Raw genomic sequence first — 17,154 nt, forward strand, 5'->3', positions numbered from 1 at the left:
TACTCACACGTCTGGGGCACAAAGCCTTCAGTGATCAGCATATCAATCATCTACATCAACTGATTTGTCACATTTCTGCCAAAACCTTTTATATATTTGCCTCTAGAATTTCTTTTTAAAAGTGCTAAGAATCTATAAGGAAATAATAGTACTGTATTAGAAACTAGGTAACAAATACAATAAAAGAAAATGTTATTTTTTGGTAATCTAATTTTGTCCTTTTTTCACGTTGAAGCTTTTGTTCGGAAAGATGCCTTGCCACTGGGAACCTTTTCCAAGTATACTTGGCATATCACTAATATCCTGCAAGTTAAACAAATCTTAGATACCCCAGAGGTGAGAGTTTATTTCTATAACAGTGGGAGGGTTGTGAAGGGAAGAGAGGGAGGCAAGTACGGAGTATATTTGCATGGTTCCTTGAGTTACAGACACCAGAGTTTCTCTTTTTCATGCTAAGAGATTATTCAGAAATATCCCTGGCTTTATAGTTCTGACTCCAATTTTTATGTGTGTTCCCTATGGCTTGAAAAAAGTATCTTAAATTGGAATATACTTTTTCTTTGCCTTTGGGATAAAAAAACAGAGAATTTTTCTTATAAATTAAATAATGATCCCCTAATACTTATGATGAGTCCTAGATTTGACTGGCAGGCATCTAGAAAGTATATAAATAATTTGAGATGATATAATATTTGTGAAGTCAGTGGCACCAGCACAATTAAAACCTCCTCCCCAAACTACAGCTTTGTTCTCATTAGAGAAATGACCCTTTTTATTTTATTTTATTTTTGAGATGGAGTCTTGCTCTGTCGCCCAGGCTGGAGTGCAGTGGCGCAATCTTGGCTCACTGCAACCTCTGCCTCCCAGGTTCAAGCAATTCCCTTGCCTCAGCCCCCCGGCTAGCTGGGATTACAGGCATGTGCCACCATACCTGGCTAATTTTTATAATTTTAGTAGAGACAGGGTTTGACCATGTAGGCCAGGCTAGTCTTGAATTCCTGACCTCATGATCCTCCCAAACTGCTGCGATTACAGGCATGAGCCACTGTGCCCGCCTGAGAAATGACCCTTTAAAAAAATTTTTTTTTTGGTCTTTTTTGTTTGTATTTTGGTTTTTTTGGGACAGGGTCTTACTCTGTTGCCTAGTCTGGAGTACAGTCACGTTTCACTCTACCTCTACCTCTTGGGATCAAGTGATCCTCCCACCTTAGCCTCCTGAGTAGCTTGGACTACAGGCACATGCCACCATGCCCAGCTAATTTTTGTAGAGATGGGGTTTCCCCATGTTGCCATGGCTGGTCTCAAATTCCTAGACTCGAGCAATCTGTCTGCCGCAGCCTCCCAAAGTGCTGGGATTACAGGCATGAGCCACCAGGCCCATCCTATTAATTTAAAAAAAAAAAAAAAAAATTAAGATGGGGTCTTGCTATGTTGCCCAGGCTGGTCTCAAATTCCTGGGTTCAAGCAGTCCTCCCATCTTGGCCTCCCAAAATACTGTGATTACAAGTGTAATGTGCCACATCCAGCCACACTAGACATTTTATGTTTTTATTTTTTTTTGGAGACAGAGTCTCTTGCTCTGTTGCTCAGGCTGCAGTGCAGTGGCATGATCTCAGCTCACTGTAACCTCCACCTCCCAGGTTCAAGCAGTTCTCATGCCTCAACCTCCTGAGTAACTGGGACTACAGGTGCGCACCACCATGCCTGGCTAATTTTTGTATTTTTAGTAGAGACAGGGTTTTGCCATATTGGCCAGGCTGGTCTCAAACTCCTGACCTCAAGTGATCCACCCAACTTGGCTTCCCAAAGTGCATGGATTACAGGCATGAGCCCCTGTGCCTGTCTTACACATTTTAAAATATGTTTTTGGGGCCAGGCACAGTGGCTCACACCTGTAATCCCAGCACTTTGGGAGGCCGAGGCGGGTGGATCACAAGGTCAGGAGATCGAGACCATCCTGGCTAACACAGTGAAACCCCGTCTCCACTAAAAATACAAAAAAATTAGCCAAGTGTGGTGGCAGGCACCTATAGTCCCATCTACTTGGGAGGCTGAGTCAGGAGAATGGTTTGAACCTGGGAGGCGGAGCTTGCAGTGAGCCAAGATTGCACCACTGCATTCCAGCCTGGGCGACACAGCAAGACTCCATCTCAAAAAAAAAAAAAAAAAAAAAATGTTTTCCAAGTAGATCCTGAAAATTTGAGATGGAGTTTTTCTTCCTACAGTAATAGAATTGTGTAGAAAATTCAGCATAGGCTGGGCACGGTGGCTCACACCTGTAATCCCAGCACTTCAGGAGGCTAAGGTGGGCAGATCACCTGAGGTCAGGAGTTCGAGACCAGCCTGGCCAACATGGTGAAACCCCGTCACAACTAAAAATACAAAAATTAGCCGGGCATGGTGGCAGGCACCTGTAATCCCAGCTACAGGCAGGAGAATCGCTTGAACCCGGGAGGCGGAGGTTGCAGTGAGCTGAGGTCGCGCCATTGCACTCCAGCCTGGAGGACAAGATCGAGACTTCGTCTCAAAAAAAATAGAAAATTCAGCATAATGTGATTTGATACATTAAGAGTAGCTTAATTGCAAGGCATTCTTCTGTTGAGGAAAGAAAAAATAAGTTGTTTGGTAGCTACAGAATTTACATGTGAGCCAGGCATGGTGGCTATAATACCAGCAATTTAGGAGGCTGAGATGAAGGATTGCTTGAGGCCAGGAGTTCAAGACCAGCCTAGGCAACACAGTGAGGCCTCTACCTTTTTTTTTTTTTTTTGGGACAGAGTCTCACTCTGTTGTCTAGGCTGGAGTGCAGTGGCGCAATCTTGGCTCACTGCAGCCTCTACCTCCCAGGTTCAAGCAATTCTCCCACCTCAGCCTCCCAAGTAGCTATGATTACAGGTACACCACCCCGCCCGGCTAATTTTTGTATTTTTAGTAGAGACAGGGTTTCACCATGTTGGCCAGGGTGGTCCCAAGCTCCTGACCTCAGGTGATCCACCCTCCTCGGCCTCCCAAAGTGCTGGGATTACACGCGTGAGCCACTGCGCCCGGCCAGCAAGGCCCCTACTCTTAAAAAAACAAAAAAAAGAAAGAAAGCAAAAGAGCCTGGCGAGGTGGCTCATGCCTGTAATCCCAGCACTTTGGGAGGCCGAGGTGGGCGGATCACCTGAGTTCAGGAGTTTGAGACCAGCTTGGCCAACATGGTGAAAACCCGTCTCTACTAAAGATACGAAAATTAGCTGTGCATGGTGGCTTGCTCCTGTAATCCCAGCTACTCGGGAGACTGAGGCAGGAGAATCACTTGAACCTGGGAGGCAGAGGTTGCAGTGAACTGAGATCGTGCCACTGCATTCCAGCCTGGGTGACAGAGCTAGACTCCATCTCCAAAAAAAAAGAAAAAAAGAAAAAGTGAGGCCTGGTGGTGTGTGCCTGTAGTCCCAACCACTAAGGAAGCTGAAGCAAGAGGATCACTTGAGCCTGGGAGTGGGAGGCTGCAGTAAGCCATGATTTTGCCACTGTACTCCAGCAAGGGCAACCAAGTGAGACCTTGACTGTTTTTTGTTTTTTTTTTTGTTGTTTTTTTTTTTTTTGACACGGACTTTCACTCTTGTAACCCAGGCTGGAGTGCAATCGTGTGATCTTGGCTCACCTCAACCTCCGCCTCCCAGGTTCAAGCGATTCTCCTGCCTCAGCCTCCCGAGTAGCTGGGATTACAGGCATCTGCCACCAGGCCTGGCTAATTTTGTATTTTTAGTAGAGATGAGGTTTCTCCATGTTGGTCAGGCTGGTCTCAAACTCCCGACCTCAGGTGATCCACCTACCTCAGCCTCCCAAAGTTCTGGGATTACAGGCATGAGCCACCGCTCCTAGCGACCTTGCCTCTTAAAAAAAAAAAAAAATACATGTGAACCCTAGAAAAGGGCTGTATTGGCATTAAAGACACTTGAGGAACTCCTTTAAATGCAGATGTCACAGAGTCAGCTTTTAGCCTGGAATGGATGACATTTAGGGAGACACTGAAGCAACCCAGGGTGCAGGCATGTGGGAGAAGAGAGCTAACAATCATGGAGCTTCTCACTGTCGGGCATTACTTACCTCCGTCACCTCATTTGACCTCCCAGCCATGCCCTGGCATTAACTGCATTTTGCCCATGAGAAAACACGCTCTGAGAAGTTTGTAATTTGCTCTGGGTCACCACAGCATCCAGTTCCAGTTCTGCTTGGCTCAGTCCCAAGGACAGTATGAAGCATACAGGAGGTGAGGTGAGCTATAGGTGCTATGAACAGAGGAATTTAAGAGAAGAATGCTGCTAGCAGAGCAGTAGGGGAAGGAATAAAACTGATTTTAGAGCAGGTCTGTGCCAGCAGCAGTCATGTACCCATGAAGATGTTAGAGGTTCAGTTGGTATATAGTTTGGCTGGGGTGGAAATTTAAGATTTTAGAGAAAAAAGGAAAGCCATGAATGATGTAAGGGAGAAAAGGCAGATTTGTTGACAGGATTTTCTTGAAAAACAGGGAAGTTGTAATTCATTTGAATATACTTAACAAGAAAGAAGGAATAATAAAAGATTTGTTGTCATCCAGGTATTGGTCTATTTTGAAAGTTTTCTCTCTCACCTTTTTTTTGGTATTGTCTTGGTGTCCAGATGCCCCTGGAAATCACCCGTAGCTTTATCCAGAACCGAGATGGGACTTATGAGCTATTTAAGTGCCCTAAAGTGGAAGTAGAAAGCATAGCAGAAACCTACGGTCGTATAGAAAAACAACCAGTGCTGCGACCCTTGGAACTAAAAACTTTTCTCAAAGTTGGTAAGTGAACTTCAAAAGTGCATCTTCCTTTGAGTGTCAGCTGGTGAACAGTACAGTACACTGTCCAAAGCTTTGGATCTTGACCTTAAACAAAGAAGACACATTCATTCACCTTGTAAAGGCAATCGTGGGATAAGGTATTTTGTTTCATTTGAACCAGTGTTTTCAAAAATAAAATTACAGGCCAGGTGCTGTGGCTCACGCCTATAATCCCAGCACTTTGGGAGGCCGAGACAGGTGGATTGCTTGATGTTAGGAGTTTTGAGACCAGCCTGTCCAACATGGTGAAACCCCGTCTCTACTACAAAAATACAAAACTTAGCCAGGCGTAGTGGCGCGTGCCTGTAGTCCCAGCTACTCAAGAAGCTGAGGCACAAGAATCGCTTGAACCCAGTAGGCAGAGGTTGCAGTGAGCCGAGATCTCACCACTGCACTCCAGCCTGGGCGACAGAGTGAGACTCAGCCTCAAACAAACAAACAAACAAACAAACAAAAAACTTGCTGAATGAATAAATGCATGCCTGCCATAGTTTTTTTTTTTTGAGACGGAGTCTCGCTCTGTCACCCAGGCTGGACTGCAGTGGCACGATCTCGGCTCACTGCAAGCTCCGCCTCCTGGGTTCATGCCATTCTCCTGCCTCAGCCTCTCCGAGTAGCTGGGACTACAGGTGCCCGCCACCACGCTCGGCTAATTTTTTTGTATTTTTAGTAGAGACGGGGTTTCACCGTGGTCTCGATCTCCTGATCTCGTGATCCGCCCGCCTCGGCCTCCCAAAGTGCTGGGATTACAAGCGTGAGCCACCGCACCCGGCCTTCGCCATAATTTTAACTAATTTAGCTTTGGGATCTATCTGGTGGCCCCCCTTTGTTTCTTCAGTTTTGCATTTATTCTTCCAGAAGAAATTTAGAATTTGTAATTATTCTGTCAAATTCTTGTGAATATTATATTTTTTGCTGCTCTTGTGAATGAAATATCTATCCTGATTCTAACTTGTTATTGCCAGTTATGGAAATTTCTTAGTTTTAGTATAGTTAATATTAAATTGGTACTCTTGATGAAGTCCCAGTAGTGATAATAGTAAATGAAGGCTGGGCACAGTGGCTCATGCCTGTAATCCCAGAGCTTTCGGGGCTGAGGCAGCAGGATCGCTTGAGGCCAGGAATTCAAGACCAGCCTGGACAATATAGCAAGATCCCTACTTTACTAAAAGAACAAAAATTAAAATCTGTTCTAAGTCTGTTTTAGACTGCACTTAAATTTCATCTGCTTTATGGTGTTTTCCAAATCAGGTAACTGGCTTTTATCAGTTCTAAATTTTTTTTTTTTTTTGGAGAGGGAGTCTCGCGCTGTCACCAGGCTGGATGCAGTGGCATGATCTTGGCTCACCACAACCTCTGCCTCCCGGGTTCAAGCAATTCCCCTGCCTCAGCCTCCCGAGTAGCTGGGATTACAGGCGCCCACCGTCACACTCAGCTAATTTTTTGTATTTTAGTAGAGACGGGGTTTCACCATGTCGCTCAGGCTGGTCTCGAACTCCTGAGCTCAGGCAATCTGCCCACCTCCGCCTCCCAAAGTGCTGGGATTACAGGCGTGAGCCACCGGGCCCGGCCCTAAATTTGTTTTAAATTATTTCCTTCTTTTGTCTATAATAATTTCTCTTTTAAAATTTTTCCTAATATTTTCTTGGAACTGTTTTATTTTTGTAGATTTTAAAAGGAATACTCCGCCGAGGGCCGGGCGCGGTGGCTTACGCCTGTAATCCCAGCACTTTGGGAGGCTGAGACGGGCAGATCACGAGGTCAGGAGATCAAGACCATCCTGGACCATCCTGGCTAACATGGTGAAACCCAATCTCTATTAAAATACAAAAAATTAGCCAGGCATGGTGGCAGGCGCCTGTAGTCCCAGCTACTCGAGAGGCTGAGGCAGGAGAATGGTGTGAACCCGGGAGGCGAAGCTTGCAGTGAGCCGAGATCACGCCATTGCACGCCAGCCTGGGCGACAGAGCAAGACTCCATCTCAAAAAGAAAAAAAAAAAGGGATACTCGGCCGAGTGCGGTGGCTCATGCCTGTAATCCCAGCACTTTGGGAGGCCTAGGCGGGTGGATTACTTGAGGTCAGGAGTTCCGACCAGCCTGGCCAACATGGCGAAACCCCATCTCTACTAAAAATACAAAAATTAGCCAGGCGTGGCCAGGTGTGGTGACTCATGCCTGTAATCCCAGCACTTTGGGAGGCCGAGGTGGGCAGATCATGAGGTCAGGAGATCAAGATCATCCTGGCCAACATGGTGAAACCCCATCTCTACTAAAATGCAAAAAATTAGCCGGGTGTGGTGGTGCGTGCCTGTAGTCCCAGCTACTTGGGAGGCTGAGGTAGGGGAACTGCTTGAACCCAGGAGGAGGAGGTTACAGTGAGCGGAGATCCTGCCATAGCACTCCAGCCTGGGCGAGAGGGCCAGACTCTGTCTCAAAAATAAATAAATAAATAAATAATAAAAGGAATACTCAAGTTTTTAAATTAATGTTTGATAACATTTAAAGTTATTATCTGAATCATCTATAATTTAGTTTCTCTGTGTCCTCAGTACCTTGTATTTAAAATTTCAAATTAGTTGAGGCTTTTCATCTTCATATTCTTAGTTTCCAATTTCTAGTTTTATTATTTTGAGGTCAGAAGATGTATCTTTAATTTCTTCCTTTTTTTTTTTTTTTTGTTTTTGAGACCGAGTCTCACTGTGTTGCTCAGGCTGGAGTGCAGCAAGTGGTGTGATCCCGGCTTACTGCACCCTCCATCTTCTGGGTTCAAGCAATTCTCCTGCCTCAGCCTCCTGAGTAGCTGGGATTAGAGGTGCATGCCACCATGCCCAGCTAATTTTGTATATTTAGTAGAGACAGGGTTTACCATGTTAACCAGGCTGATCTCGAACTCCAGACCTCTGGTGATCCGCCCACCTTGGCCTCCCAAAGTGCTGGGATTATAGACATGAGCCACCAAGCCCGGCCTTAATTTCTTTCTTTTTAGGAATTTTAAAATGTCTTTTCACTAACAATATATGATATGAATTCGTGCTAGCATAGATGTTATTTATCCAATATAAACTCGTATATAGTTTTTGTTTGTTTTTCAGATAGAGTCTTTTTCTGTTACTCAGGCTGGAGTGCAGTGGTACAATCTCGGCTCACTGCAACCTCCGCCTCCCGGGTTCAAGTGAGTCTCCTGCCTCAGCCTCCTGAGTAGCTGAGATTACAGGCGTATGCCACCACACCCGGCTAATTTTTGTATTTTTAGTAGATACGGGGTTTCGCCATGTTGGCCAGGCTGGTCTCGAATTTCTAACCTCAGGTGATCCACCCACCTTGGCCTCCCAAAGTTCTGGGATTACAGGCATGAGCCACCACGCCCAGCTATATATAGCTTTTAAATCAGTCATTTTATTTTGATGTTTAACTCCTCTCTGTTATCTCTTTGACCTGCCAAAGACTAGAAGAGTCATTTTACCATTTGCTACTAAAATTATGTTTCCCTGAATGACTTCTTATATTTCTAAAAGCCTTTAACTATTTTAAATGCAGTGTTGTTGGTACATCAGAGTCACTGCCAGATGTTGTTAATGTAAATTGTATGTTATCAATGTAGAGCGAACTTTGGCCCTAAATTCTTTGTCCAGTATTACAACAGTGACACCAGCTTTCTTTTGTTTTTTATTCTTTTAACTTTTTACATTTTACTTTTTTTTTTTTTTTTTGAGATAGGGTCTTGCCCTGTTACCCAGGCTGGAGTGCAGTGGCACAATCACGGCTCACTGCAGCCTCGAACTCCTGGGCTCAAGTGATCCTCCCACCTCAGCCTCCTGAGTAGCTGGGACTACAGGCACGTGCCACCATTCCCAGCTAATTTCTTTTTATTTTTAGTAGCGATGAGGTCTCACTCTGTTGCCCACGCTGGTCTTGAACTCCTGGGTTCAAGCAGTCCTCCTGCCTCAGCCTCCCAAAGTGCTGAGATTACAGGCATAAGCCACCATGCCTGGCCTGTTTTTTATTTTTTTAATATGTTCGCCATCCATTTAGTTTTAACTTTTTTGTGACACTGTTTTAACTGAATCTTTTTTTAGAGACAGAGTCTTGCCATGTTGCTCAGGCTGGAGTGCAGTGGCTATTTCCAGGTGTGATCATGGTGCACTACAGCCTTGAACTCCTGGGTTCAAGTGATGCTTCCACTCTGCCTCCCAAGGAGCTGGGACTACAGGCACACACCACCATGCCCAACTTAGATGAATCTCTTATCAACATTATATACTTGGTTTTGAGTTTTTCTAATTTTAGTAGTCTGTCCTCTTTATATTTATTATAATTGATATAGTTGGTCTTTTGTCTTATTTTTTGCTAAATGGACTACATTCTCTGTCTTGTCTTCATAGTTTTTGAAGGTGATACCATATTCTTTTTTTTTTTTTTTTTTTTTTTTTGAGACAGAGTTTCACTCTTATTGCCCAGGCTGGAGTGCAATGAGGCAATCTCGGCTCACCGCAACCTCCGCCTCCCGGGTTCAAGAGATTCTTCTGCCTCAGCCTCCCGAATAGCTGGGATTATAGGCATGTGCCACCATGCCCAGCTAATTTTGTATTTTTAGTAGAGACGGGGTTTCTCCACATTGGTCAGACTGGTCTCGAACTCCCGACCTCAGGAGATCTGCCCGCCTCAGCCTCCCAAAGTGCTGGGATTATAGGCTTGAGCCACTGCACCCGGCCAGTGATACCATATTCTTAGTTTAGTTCTGCTGGTGTTTAATTTTGTACTTTTCTTTCTTTTTTTTTTTTTTTTTGAGATGGAGTCTCACTCTGTCACCCAGGCTGGCATGCAGTGGCACAATCTCGGCTCACTGCAACCTCCACCTCCCAGGTTCACACCATTTTCCTGGGACTACAGGTGCCCGCCTGTAGCTGGGCGCTACTAGCTGGGACTACAGGTGCCCGCCACCACACCCGGCTAATTTTTTGTATTTTTAGTAGAGACGGGGTTTCACCATTTTAGCCAGGATGGTCTCGATCTCTTGACCGTGTGATCCACCCGCCTCGGCCTCCCAAAGTGCTGGGATTACAGGCATGAGCCACCGCGCCCGACCTTTTTTTTTTTTTTTTTTTTGAGATGGAGGCTTGCTTTATCGCCCAGGCTGGAGTGCAGTGGCACGATCTTGGCTCACTGCACCCTCTGCCTCGCAGGTTCAAGCAGTTCTCTTGTCTCAGCCTCCCCAGTAGCTGGGACTACAGGCACACACCACCACGCTCGGCTAATTTTTATATTTTTAGTAGAGACGGGGTTTCACCATATTGGTCAGGCTGGTCTCAAACTCCTGACCTCAGGTGATCCACCCGCCTCGGCCTCCCAAAGTGCTGGGATTACAGGCATGAGCCACCAGAGCCGGCCTAATTTTGTATTTTTCAAAAGTATTCTTTAACCTGAGTTTTTCTATGTTTAAATCTTTGATCTGACAGAGCACAGTGGCTCACACTTATAATCCCAGCACTTTGGGAGGCTGGGGTTGGAGGATAGCTTGAGCCCAGGAGTTTGAGACCAGCCTGGGCAACACAGGGAGACCCCATCTCTATAAAAGAATTTTTAAAATTAGCCGGGGGCTCCTCTGCCTATGAAGTAGCCATTCTTTATTCCTTTACCTTCTTTTAACCTTCTTTTTTTTTTTTTTTTTTTTTTTTTAGATGAAGTCTTGCTCTGTCACCAGGCTGGAGTGCAGTGGCGCGATCTTGGCTCACTGCAACTTCCACCTCCCAGGTTCAAGCAATTCTCCTGCCTCAGCCTCCTGAGTAGCTGGGACTACAGGCCTGTGCCACCACGCCCAGCTAATTTTTGTATTTTTAGTAAAGACGGGGTTTCACCACCTTGGCCAGGCTGGTCTTGAACTCCTGACCTCATGATCCACCCACCTTGGCCTCCCAAAGCGCTGGGATTACCAGCATGAGCCACCGTGCCCGGCCATTTAAATTTTCTTTTGGATAGATGTATCAGTCATTGCTTTCCCTTTCTTTGATTCTTCTAGCTATTTACTCCCTTTTCCTTATGTAGTTTTTTTTTAACTTCCTGTTCTTTTCTTTACTTATTACTGAACAGATAAGATCTGTCCAGACTTTGGGAGGCCAAGGCAGGCGGATCACGAGGTCAGAAGATTGAGACCGTCCTGGCTAACATGGTGAAAGCCCATCTCTACTAAAATACAAAAAATTAGCCGGGCACGGTGGCGGGCGCCTGTAGTCCCAGCTACTCGGGAGGCTGAGGCAGGAGAATGGCGTGAACCTGGGAGGCAGAGCTTGCAGTGAGCTGAGATCGCGCCACTCCAGCCTGGCTGACAGAGCGAGACTCTGTCTCAAAAAAAAAAAAAGATCTGTCCAGACTCAAATTTTGGTAACAGGCAGATTGCTTGGGACCACTCCTGCGTGATGGCTGGCTCCCTCTCAGATCTGTATGTGGAGTGCTAATGCAGAGTTCTCAGATCTAATGTTTCTCTTTCCTACCACAGTGGCATCTCCTGATCATCTCTGCCTCCTTCATTGCTAATAATGGAATATAGGAAAAAAACACACAAAACTAAGATTCCCCACATATATAGTTTTCAAGGGTTTCTCCTCTTTCTCACACCCAAATTGCTTTACTAGTGCAGACTATACCTTCCGGAACACACTCTGCCACTGCTATTCACTTTTTTTTTTTTTTGAGATGAAGTCTTGCTCTGTTGCCTAGGCTGGAGTGCAGTGGTGCGATCTCGGCTCACTGCAACCTCTGCCTCCCAGGTTCAAGAAATTCTTTTGTCTCAGCCTTCTGAGTAGCTGGGATTACAGGGTGTACCACCATGCCTGGCTAATTTTTGTATTTTTAGTAGAGACGGAGTTTCACCATGTTGATCAGGCTGGTCTCGAACTCCTGACCTCGTGATCTGCCTGGCTTGGCCTCCCAAAGTGCTGGGTTTACAGACGTGAATGACTGCACCTGGCCCTGCTATTCACCTTAAATGCACCTACCCTCCTCCAAGTCCCCTTTGCAGTCATCAAGAATTCAGGTACATGAGTGGGGAGGGGTGTGTGTGAGATGTTCTAAAGGAAAGGAAGTGGCACTGCTCATTTGCTGCTCTGTATAAGTACTAGCCAGGGCACAAACAGTGAGAGAGACAAAGTATTTTCCTGCCTTTTTCCATGTAGCCTCCCTTTATGAAGGAAAGATGGGATATGCTATGGCCAAAGTCTGGGTAGATTTCTTTCCATCCATCTCCACCTGTTTTATATTTCCTCCCAGAAGCTGCCAGTGGTCTTAGTGTTCATCAGTTGTGAGTTTTCATCTTTTTCTATGTCTTCATTGATATTTAAATGAAAAGTTGGCAGCAGCTCCAGATATCATTTGAAATGGAAGCTAGAATGTCTGTGACAAACATGAGCTAGATAATACCTAACATTTATATTCTATGACTAAAAGAAACCAAACAGACCAAAATACCCTGCCAATAAGGCTGTTAGTCTGGGGTGAGTGGATGGATGCTTTGTTTCTCATCATATCAGTGATGTCTTAGTCTTTGTGAGAAAGGACCAAAAGAAGTAGAGGGAAGGAGTTTAAAAGGGGTGACTATTTAGGCTAAAGTGGAAGGAGAGTAACATAGTGAAGTGAAAAGTAAAATATAAGCCAGGTGCAGTGGCTCACGCCTGTAATCCCCACACTTTGGGAGGCTGAGGTGGGAGGATCACCAGAGGTCAGGAGTTAGAGACCAGACTGGCCAACATGGTGAAACCCTGTCTCTACTAAAAATACAAAAATTAGCTGGACATGGTGGTACGTGCCTGTAGTCCCAGCTACTTGGGAGGCTGAGGCTGGAGAATCACCTGAACCCAGGAGGCAGAGGTTGCAGTGAACCGAGATTGCAACACTGCACTCCAGCCTAGGCAACAGAGCAAGATTCCATCTCAAAAAACAAACAAACAAAAAAGTAAAATACTAGCTTATGAAGTCGAAGGTTAAGTAGTGCTGAGAGAAAAATGTATATACATTATTAATTTTTATAATATAAAAATGTATATACATTAATCCATCCTTCTTGTTTTTTTTGTTTTTTGGGGGTGTTTTTTGAGGCGGAGTCTCACTCTGTTGCCCAGGCTGGAGTGCAGTGGCATGATCTCAGCTCACTGAAGCCTCCGCTTCCTGGGTTCAGGCGATTCTTCTGCCTTAGCCTCCCAAGTAACTGGGATTACAGGAGCATGCCACCACACCTGGCTAATTTTTGTATTTTTAGTAAAGACGGTTTTGCCATGTTGGTCAGGCTGGTCTCAAACTCCTGACCTCAAGTGATCCACCCACCTCAGCCCCCCACAGTGCTGGAATTACAGGCGTGAGCCACTGTCCCTGATCTACCCTTCTTGTTTTCTTGTATTACTTTGTTTTTTTGAGACAGAGTCTCACTGTATTGCCCAGGCTGGCACTGAACTACTGGGCTCAAGCAATCCTCCCACCTCAGTCTCCTAAGTAGTTGGCCATAGGCACATTTCACCACATCTGGCTAATTTAATTTTTTGTAGAGACAGGGTCTCACTTTGTTACATAGGCTGGTCTTAAACTCCTGGCCTCAAGCTATCCTCTCACCTTGCCCGCCAACACTGTTGGGATTACAGGCGTGAACTACCATGCCTGGCTTAAATATGTATGTTTTAACTTCATGATGGCTGGGCGTGGTGACTCATGCCTGTAATCCCAGCACTTGGGAGTCTGAGGCAGGCGGATCATGACGTTAGGAGATTGAGACCATCCTGGCTAACATGGTGAAACCCCATCTCTACTAAAAATACAAAAAATTAGCCAGGCGTGGTGGCATGCGCCTGTAATCCCAGCTACTCAGGAGGCTGAGGAAGGAGAATCGCTTGAACCCGGGAGGCAAAGGTTGCAGTGAACCGAGATTGCACCACTGCACTCCAGCCTGGGTGACAGAGCGAGACTCCGTCTCAAAAAAACCCAACAACTTCATGATGATCAATAAATCTAATATCCCAATCACCACTGAATTTATAAACCTCATTTGGCCTTCTGATTATCAAAGCTGAACAGACTGCTCCAATTCCAGACACTTTTTTTGCAATTAGGAACACCCATTAGAGTCAGGTGGAATTGTACTAATACTCCTTTTTTCTCTTTAGGCAACACTTCCCCAGATCAAAAGGAGCCAACACCTTTCATCATCGAGTGGATCCCAGATATCCTTCCCCAGTCTAAGATTGGCGAGCTGCGGATCAAGTTTGAGTATGGCCACCACCGGAATGGGCATGTGGCGGAGTACCAAGACCAGCGGCCCTCCTTGGACCAGCCCTTGGAACTGGCCCCTCTGACCACTATCACTTTCCCTTAAGGCAAAACAAGAGAATAATCTTTTGCTGCTTAATTTGCACATCCCCACCCCTTGACAACTTTAAATGCTAGTTAGGCACTTAGATGGCCCTGTTCCTTGGTGAACTGCTCTTAGCTAAGATGCAAATTCTCAGTGCTTTCAAGTGGATTCTGTTGAAGAAAATCTCTTGTAAATAGCCTTTTTGGTGCTGCTGTGTACAGTCTTCATTATGCATTGGGCAGTATTTCTGGCTAGAGTTTAAAAGGAACAGAAAGAAAACCAGCTTATTTTCCTTCTTACGGACTCATCTTTAGCGTTTATTTCAACCTTTTGCTAATTCTCTGAGAAATTTGCAGCACTCAGCCATATACCAACAGTGTTGGAAAGTTAACACCCTGGTTAGGGCAGAATGTTAAAGACCATCTTGGCAGAGTTCCAGCCATGCTCTTTATTCTGTTCTCAAATAAAGCACAGTGTCACTAGTTTTTCCAAATTATATCTCATGGTCGCCTGTTTATAAAATTATAAATTTTGGCGGGGGGAGGCGGGATTTAACTGATAGTGATACGGGAAAAACAGATCCAGGTATCAAAGGAATATTGATATTTCAATAGTGATACAGGAAAGAGATCCAGGTGTCAAGGGAATATTGCTGTTTAAAACTAATGCTTGTGATAGCTTGTTCACTTCATACTTGTATCTTTATATATTCTCCAGTTAGTAAAATTCAATTGCTGTTTCTGACTGAATGATCACAGAATAGAGATACTGAAAGACGCAGAAGTATAAGCCTATCTTTAAGGAGGAAAGAAGGGAATGAACATTCCTTGCATGCCTACTATGTGCCAGGTAATTTCTTTGTTTTTGTTTGTTTTTTGAGATGGAGTCTCACTGTGTCTCCAGGCTGGAGTGTAGTGGCGCGATCTCGGCTCACTGCAACCTCCGCCTCCTGTGTTCAAGCGATTCTCCTGCCTCAGCCTCCCAAGTAGCTGAGACTACAGGCACCCGCCACTATGCCCAGCTAGGTTTTTTTTTTTTTTTTTTGTATTTTTAGTACAGTCGGCGTCTCACTTTGTTGGCCAGGCTGGTCTTGAACTCCTGACCTCGTGATCTGCCCGCCTCAACCTCCCAAAGTGCTGGGATTACAGGTGTGAGCCACCACGCTCGGCCGTACCAGGTACTTTGAATTGCAAGTGACAGAAAGCCAGTTAACCAGCTTGGGCAAAATAGGCATGAATGACTGGTTCGTGGACACTAAAGTAGAGCTAGACAACCACACTGCACTGGAGCTGATGTGGCTGGGCCTTGGGACCTGTGGAGCTAGGGTCCATCTGACCCATTTCTGCCTCTCTCTGGGGCTTCATTTGATCTCAGCACAGAGCAGTTCCTCCTAGTAGGAATTCTGGCTCCTGAAGTGCCTGAATGTATGGCTTCCTCACTGGAGCAGGACTGACTGCTCCACTCTCTGATCCAAAAGGCAGAACCCCTCCCTCCCACCCCCCAAAAAGGCACTCATTGGCCTAACAGAGGGGGAGACATTTTTGGTAAGAGAGGTGCTATGCCCCTAAAAGAGAAGGAATAACCACATTGTGTTGTCTACCCTCTGCGATTGAGGGGCTGGTTTGTGTCAGCTCCTAAGGGCGTCAGACAATGGGGGAAATTGTTGAGCATCCAGGGAGGTGCACAGAGACCTAAAACTTGAATTGGGCTTCAAAGGAGAGGAAGGGTTTGGATAGGTGTGGAGAAGATAAAACTAGATGAGGCATGCCCGGCACGGTGGCTCACGCCTGTAATCCCAGCACTTTGGGAGGCTGAGGTGGGCAGATCACAAGGTCAAGAGATTGAGACCATCCTGGCCAACATGGTGAAACTCCGTCTCTACTAAAAATACAAAAATTGGCCGGGCGCAGTGGCTCACGCTTGTAATCCCAGCACTTTGGGAGGCTGAGGCGGGCGGATCATGAGGTCAGGAGATCGAGACCACAGTGAAACCCCGTCTCTACTAAAAATACAAAAAATTAGCCGGGCGAGGTGGCAGGCGCCTGTAGTCCCAGCTACTCGGAGAGGCTGAGGCAGGAGAATGGCGTGAACCCGGGAGGCGGAGCTTGCAGTGAGCCGAGATCGCGCCACTGCACTCCAGCCTGGGTGACAGAGCGAGACTCCGTCTCAAAAAAAAAACAAAAAACAAAAATTAGCTAGGCGTGTTGGCATGCGCCTGTAGTCCCAGCTACTCGGGAGACTGAGGCAGGAGAATCACTTGAACCTGGGAGGCAGAGGTTGCAGTGAGCCAAGATCGCGCCACTGCACTCCACCCTGGCCACAGAGGCGAGACTCGTCTCAAAAAAAAAAACAAAAACTAGATAAGGCAGAGGCTTGCCTGAAGAGCAGGAACACCCAAGGAAAGACCGTGGTTGGCCATTCTGAGAAATCCTTCAACCTGAGAACTTGGAGGACATCGGTCACAGCTTTTTGACAAAACACACCTGTGGGTGACAGGCACATGCCTGGTCTAGTAATACCTGACTGACTCAGAAGAACCACAGGCGCCACAAAACACATGGGTGGAGCAAATCATCCACCCAAAGAAGACTCTACTCAAGCAGTCAGATCTTCCCCCCAGCACCACTCCAGGACACTATCACAGCCCATCACAATCTGTAATGGAGTTCAGAGTCACCCCTTTTTTCCTAACTTGACACCCCCTCTACCAAGTCAAGCACGGGCCTAGGAGGACCAGTAGAACTGCTGCACCCACTCCCAGCCTCCAGACACCTCTGGGACAACATCAGTATTGATCTCATTTTGGTCCTAGATACTCCCACAACAGCACTCCTCAAACCCCACATCCACCTACCTCCCCACCCATACACATTCCCACATGTACTGTCCATTGCACCCCTCCTCCATCAGTCAATGGGATCTTTAAGGACTGCCCAGCTGCTGCCTCTCCAAGCTAAGCCACCATTTGTATTCTGGA

The 17,154-nt window shown here is 46.0% G+C and overlaps 1 protein-coding gene across 11 annotated transcripts in view; it reads left to right on the plus strand.

Annotated features, from left to right (window-relative positions):
• C14H2orf42 (chromosome 14 C2orf42 homolog) overlaps nucleotides 1-14,673 on the plus strand; it is a 43,117-nt gene extending 28,444 nt beyond the window's left edge. For all 11 annotated transcript variants that reach the window (XM_055242523.2, XM_063617858.1, XM_063617857.1 and 8 more), the window contains 3 exons: nucleotides 236-336; nucleotides 4,645-4,807; nucleotides 13,990-14,673. In XM_055242523.2, the coding sequence (XP_055098498.1) occupies nucleotides 236-336; nucleotides 4,645-4,807; nucleotides 13,990-14,198 (473 nt within the window). In that variant the 3' untranslated portion in view covers nucleotides 14,199-14,673. The remainder of the gene's footprint in view (nucleotides 1-235; nucleotides 337-4,644; nucleotides 4,808-13,989) is intronic.
• Nucleotides 14,674-17,154: the final 2,481 nt, after the last annotated feature.

Source organism: Symphalangus syndactylus, chromosome 14 (genome assembly GCF_028878055.3).
Source record: "Symphalangus syndactylus isolate Jambi chromosome 14, NHGRI_mSymSyn1-v2.1_pri, whole genome shotgun sequence".
Taxonomy (NCBI): Eukaryota; Metazoa; Chordata; class Mammalia; order Primates; family Hylobatidae; genus Symphalangus; species Symphalangus syndactylus.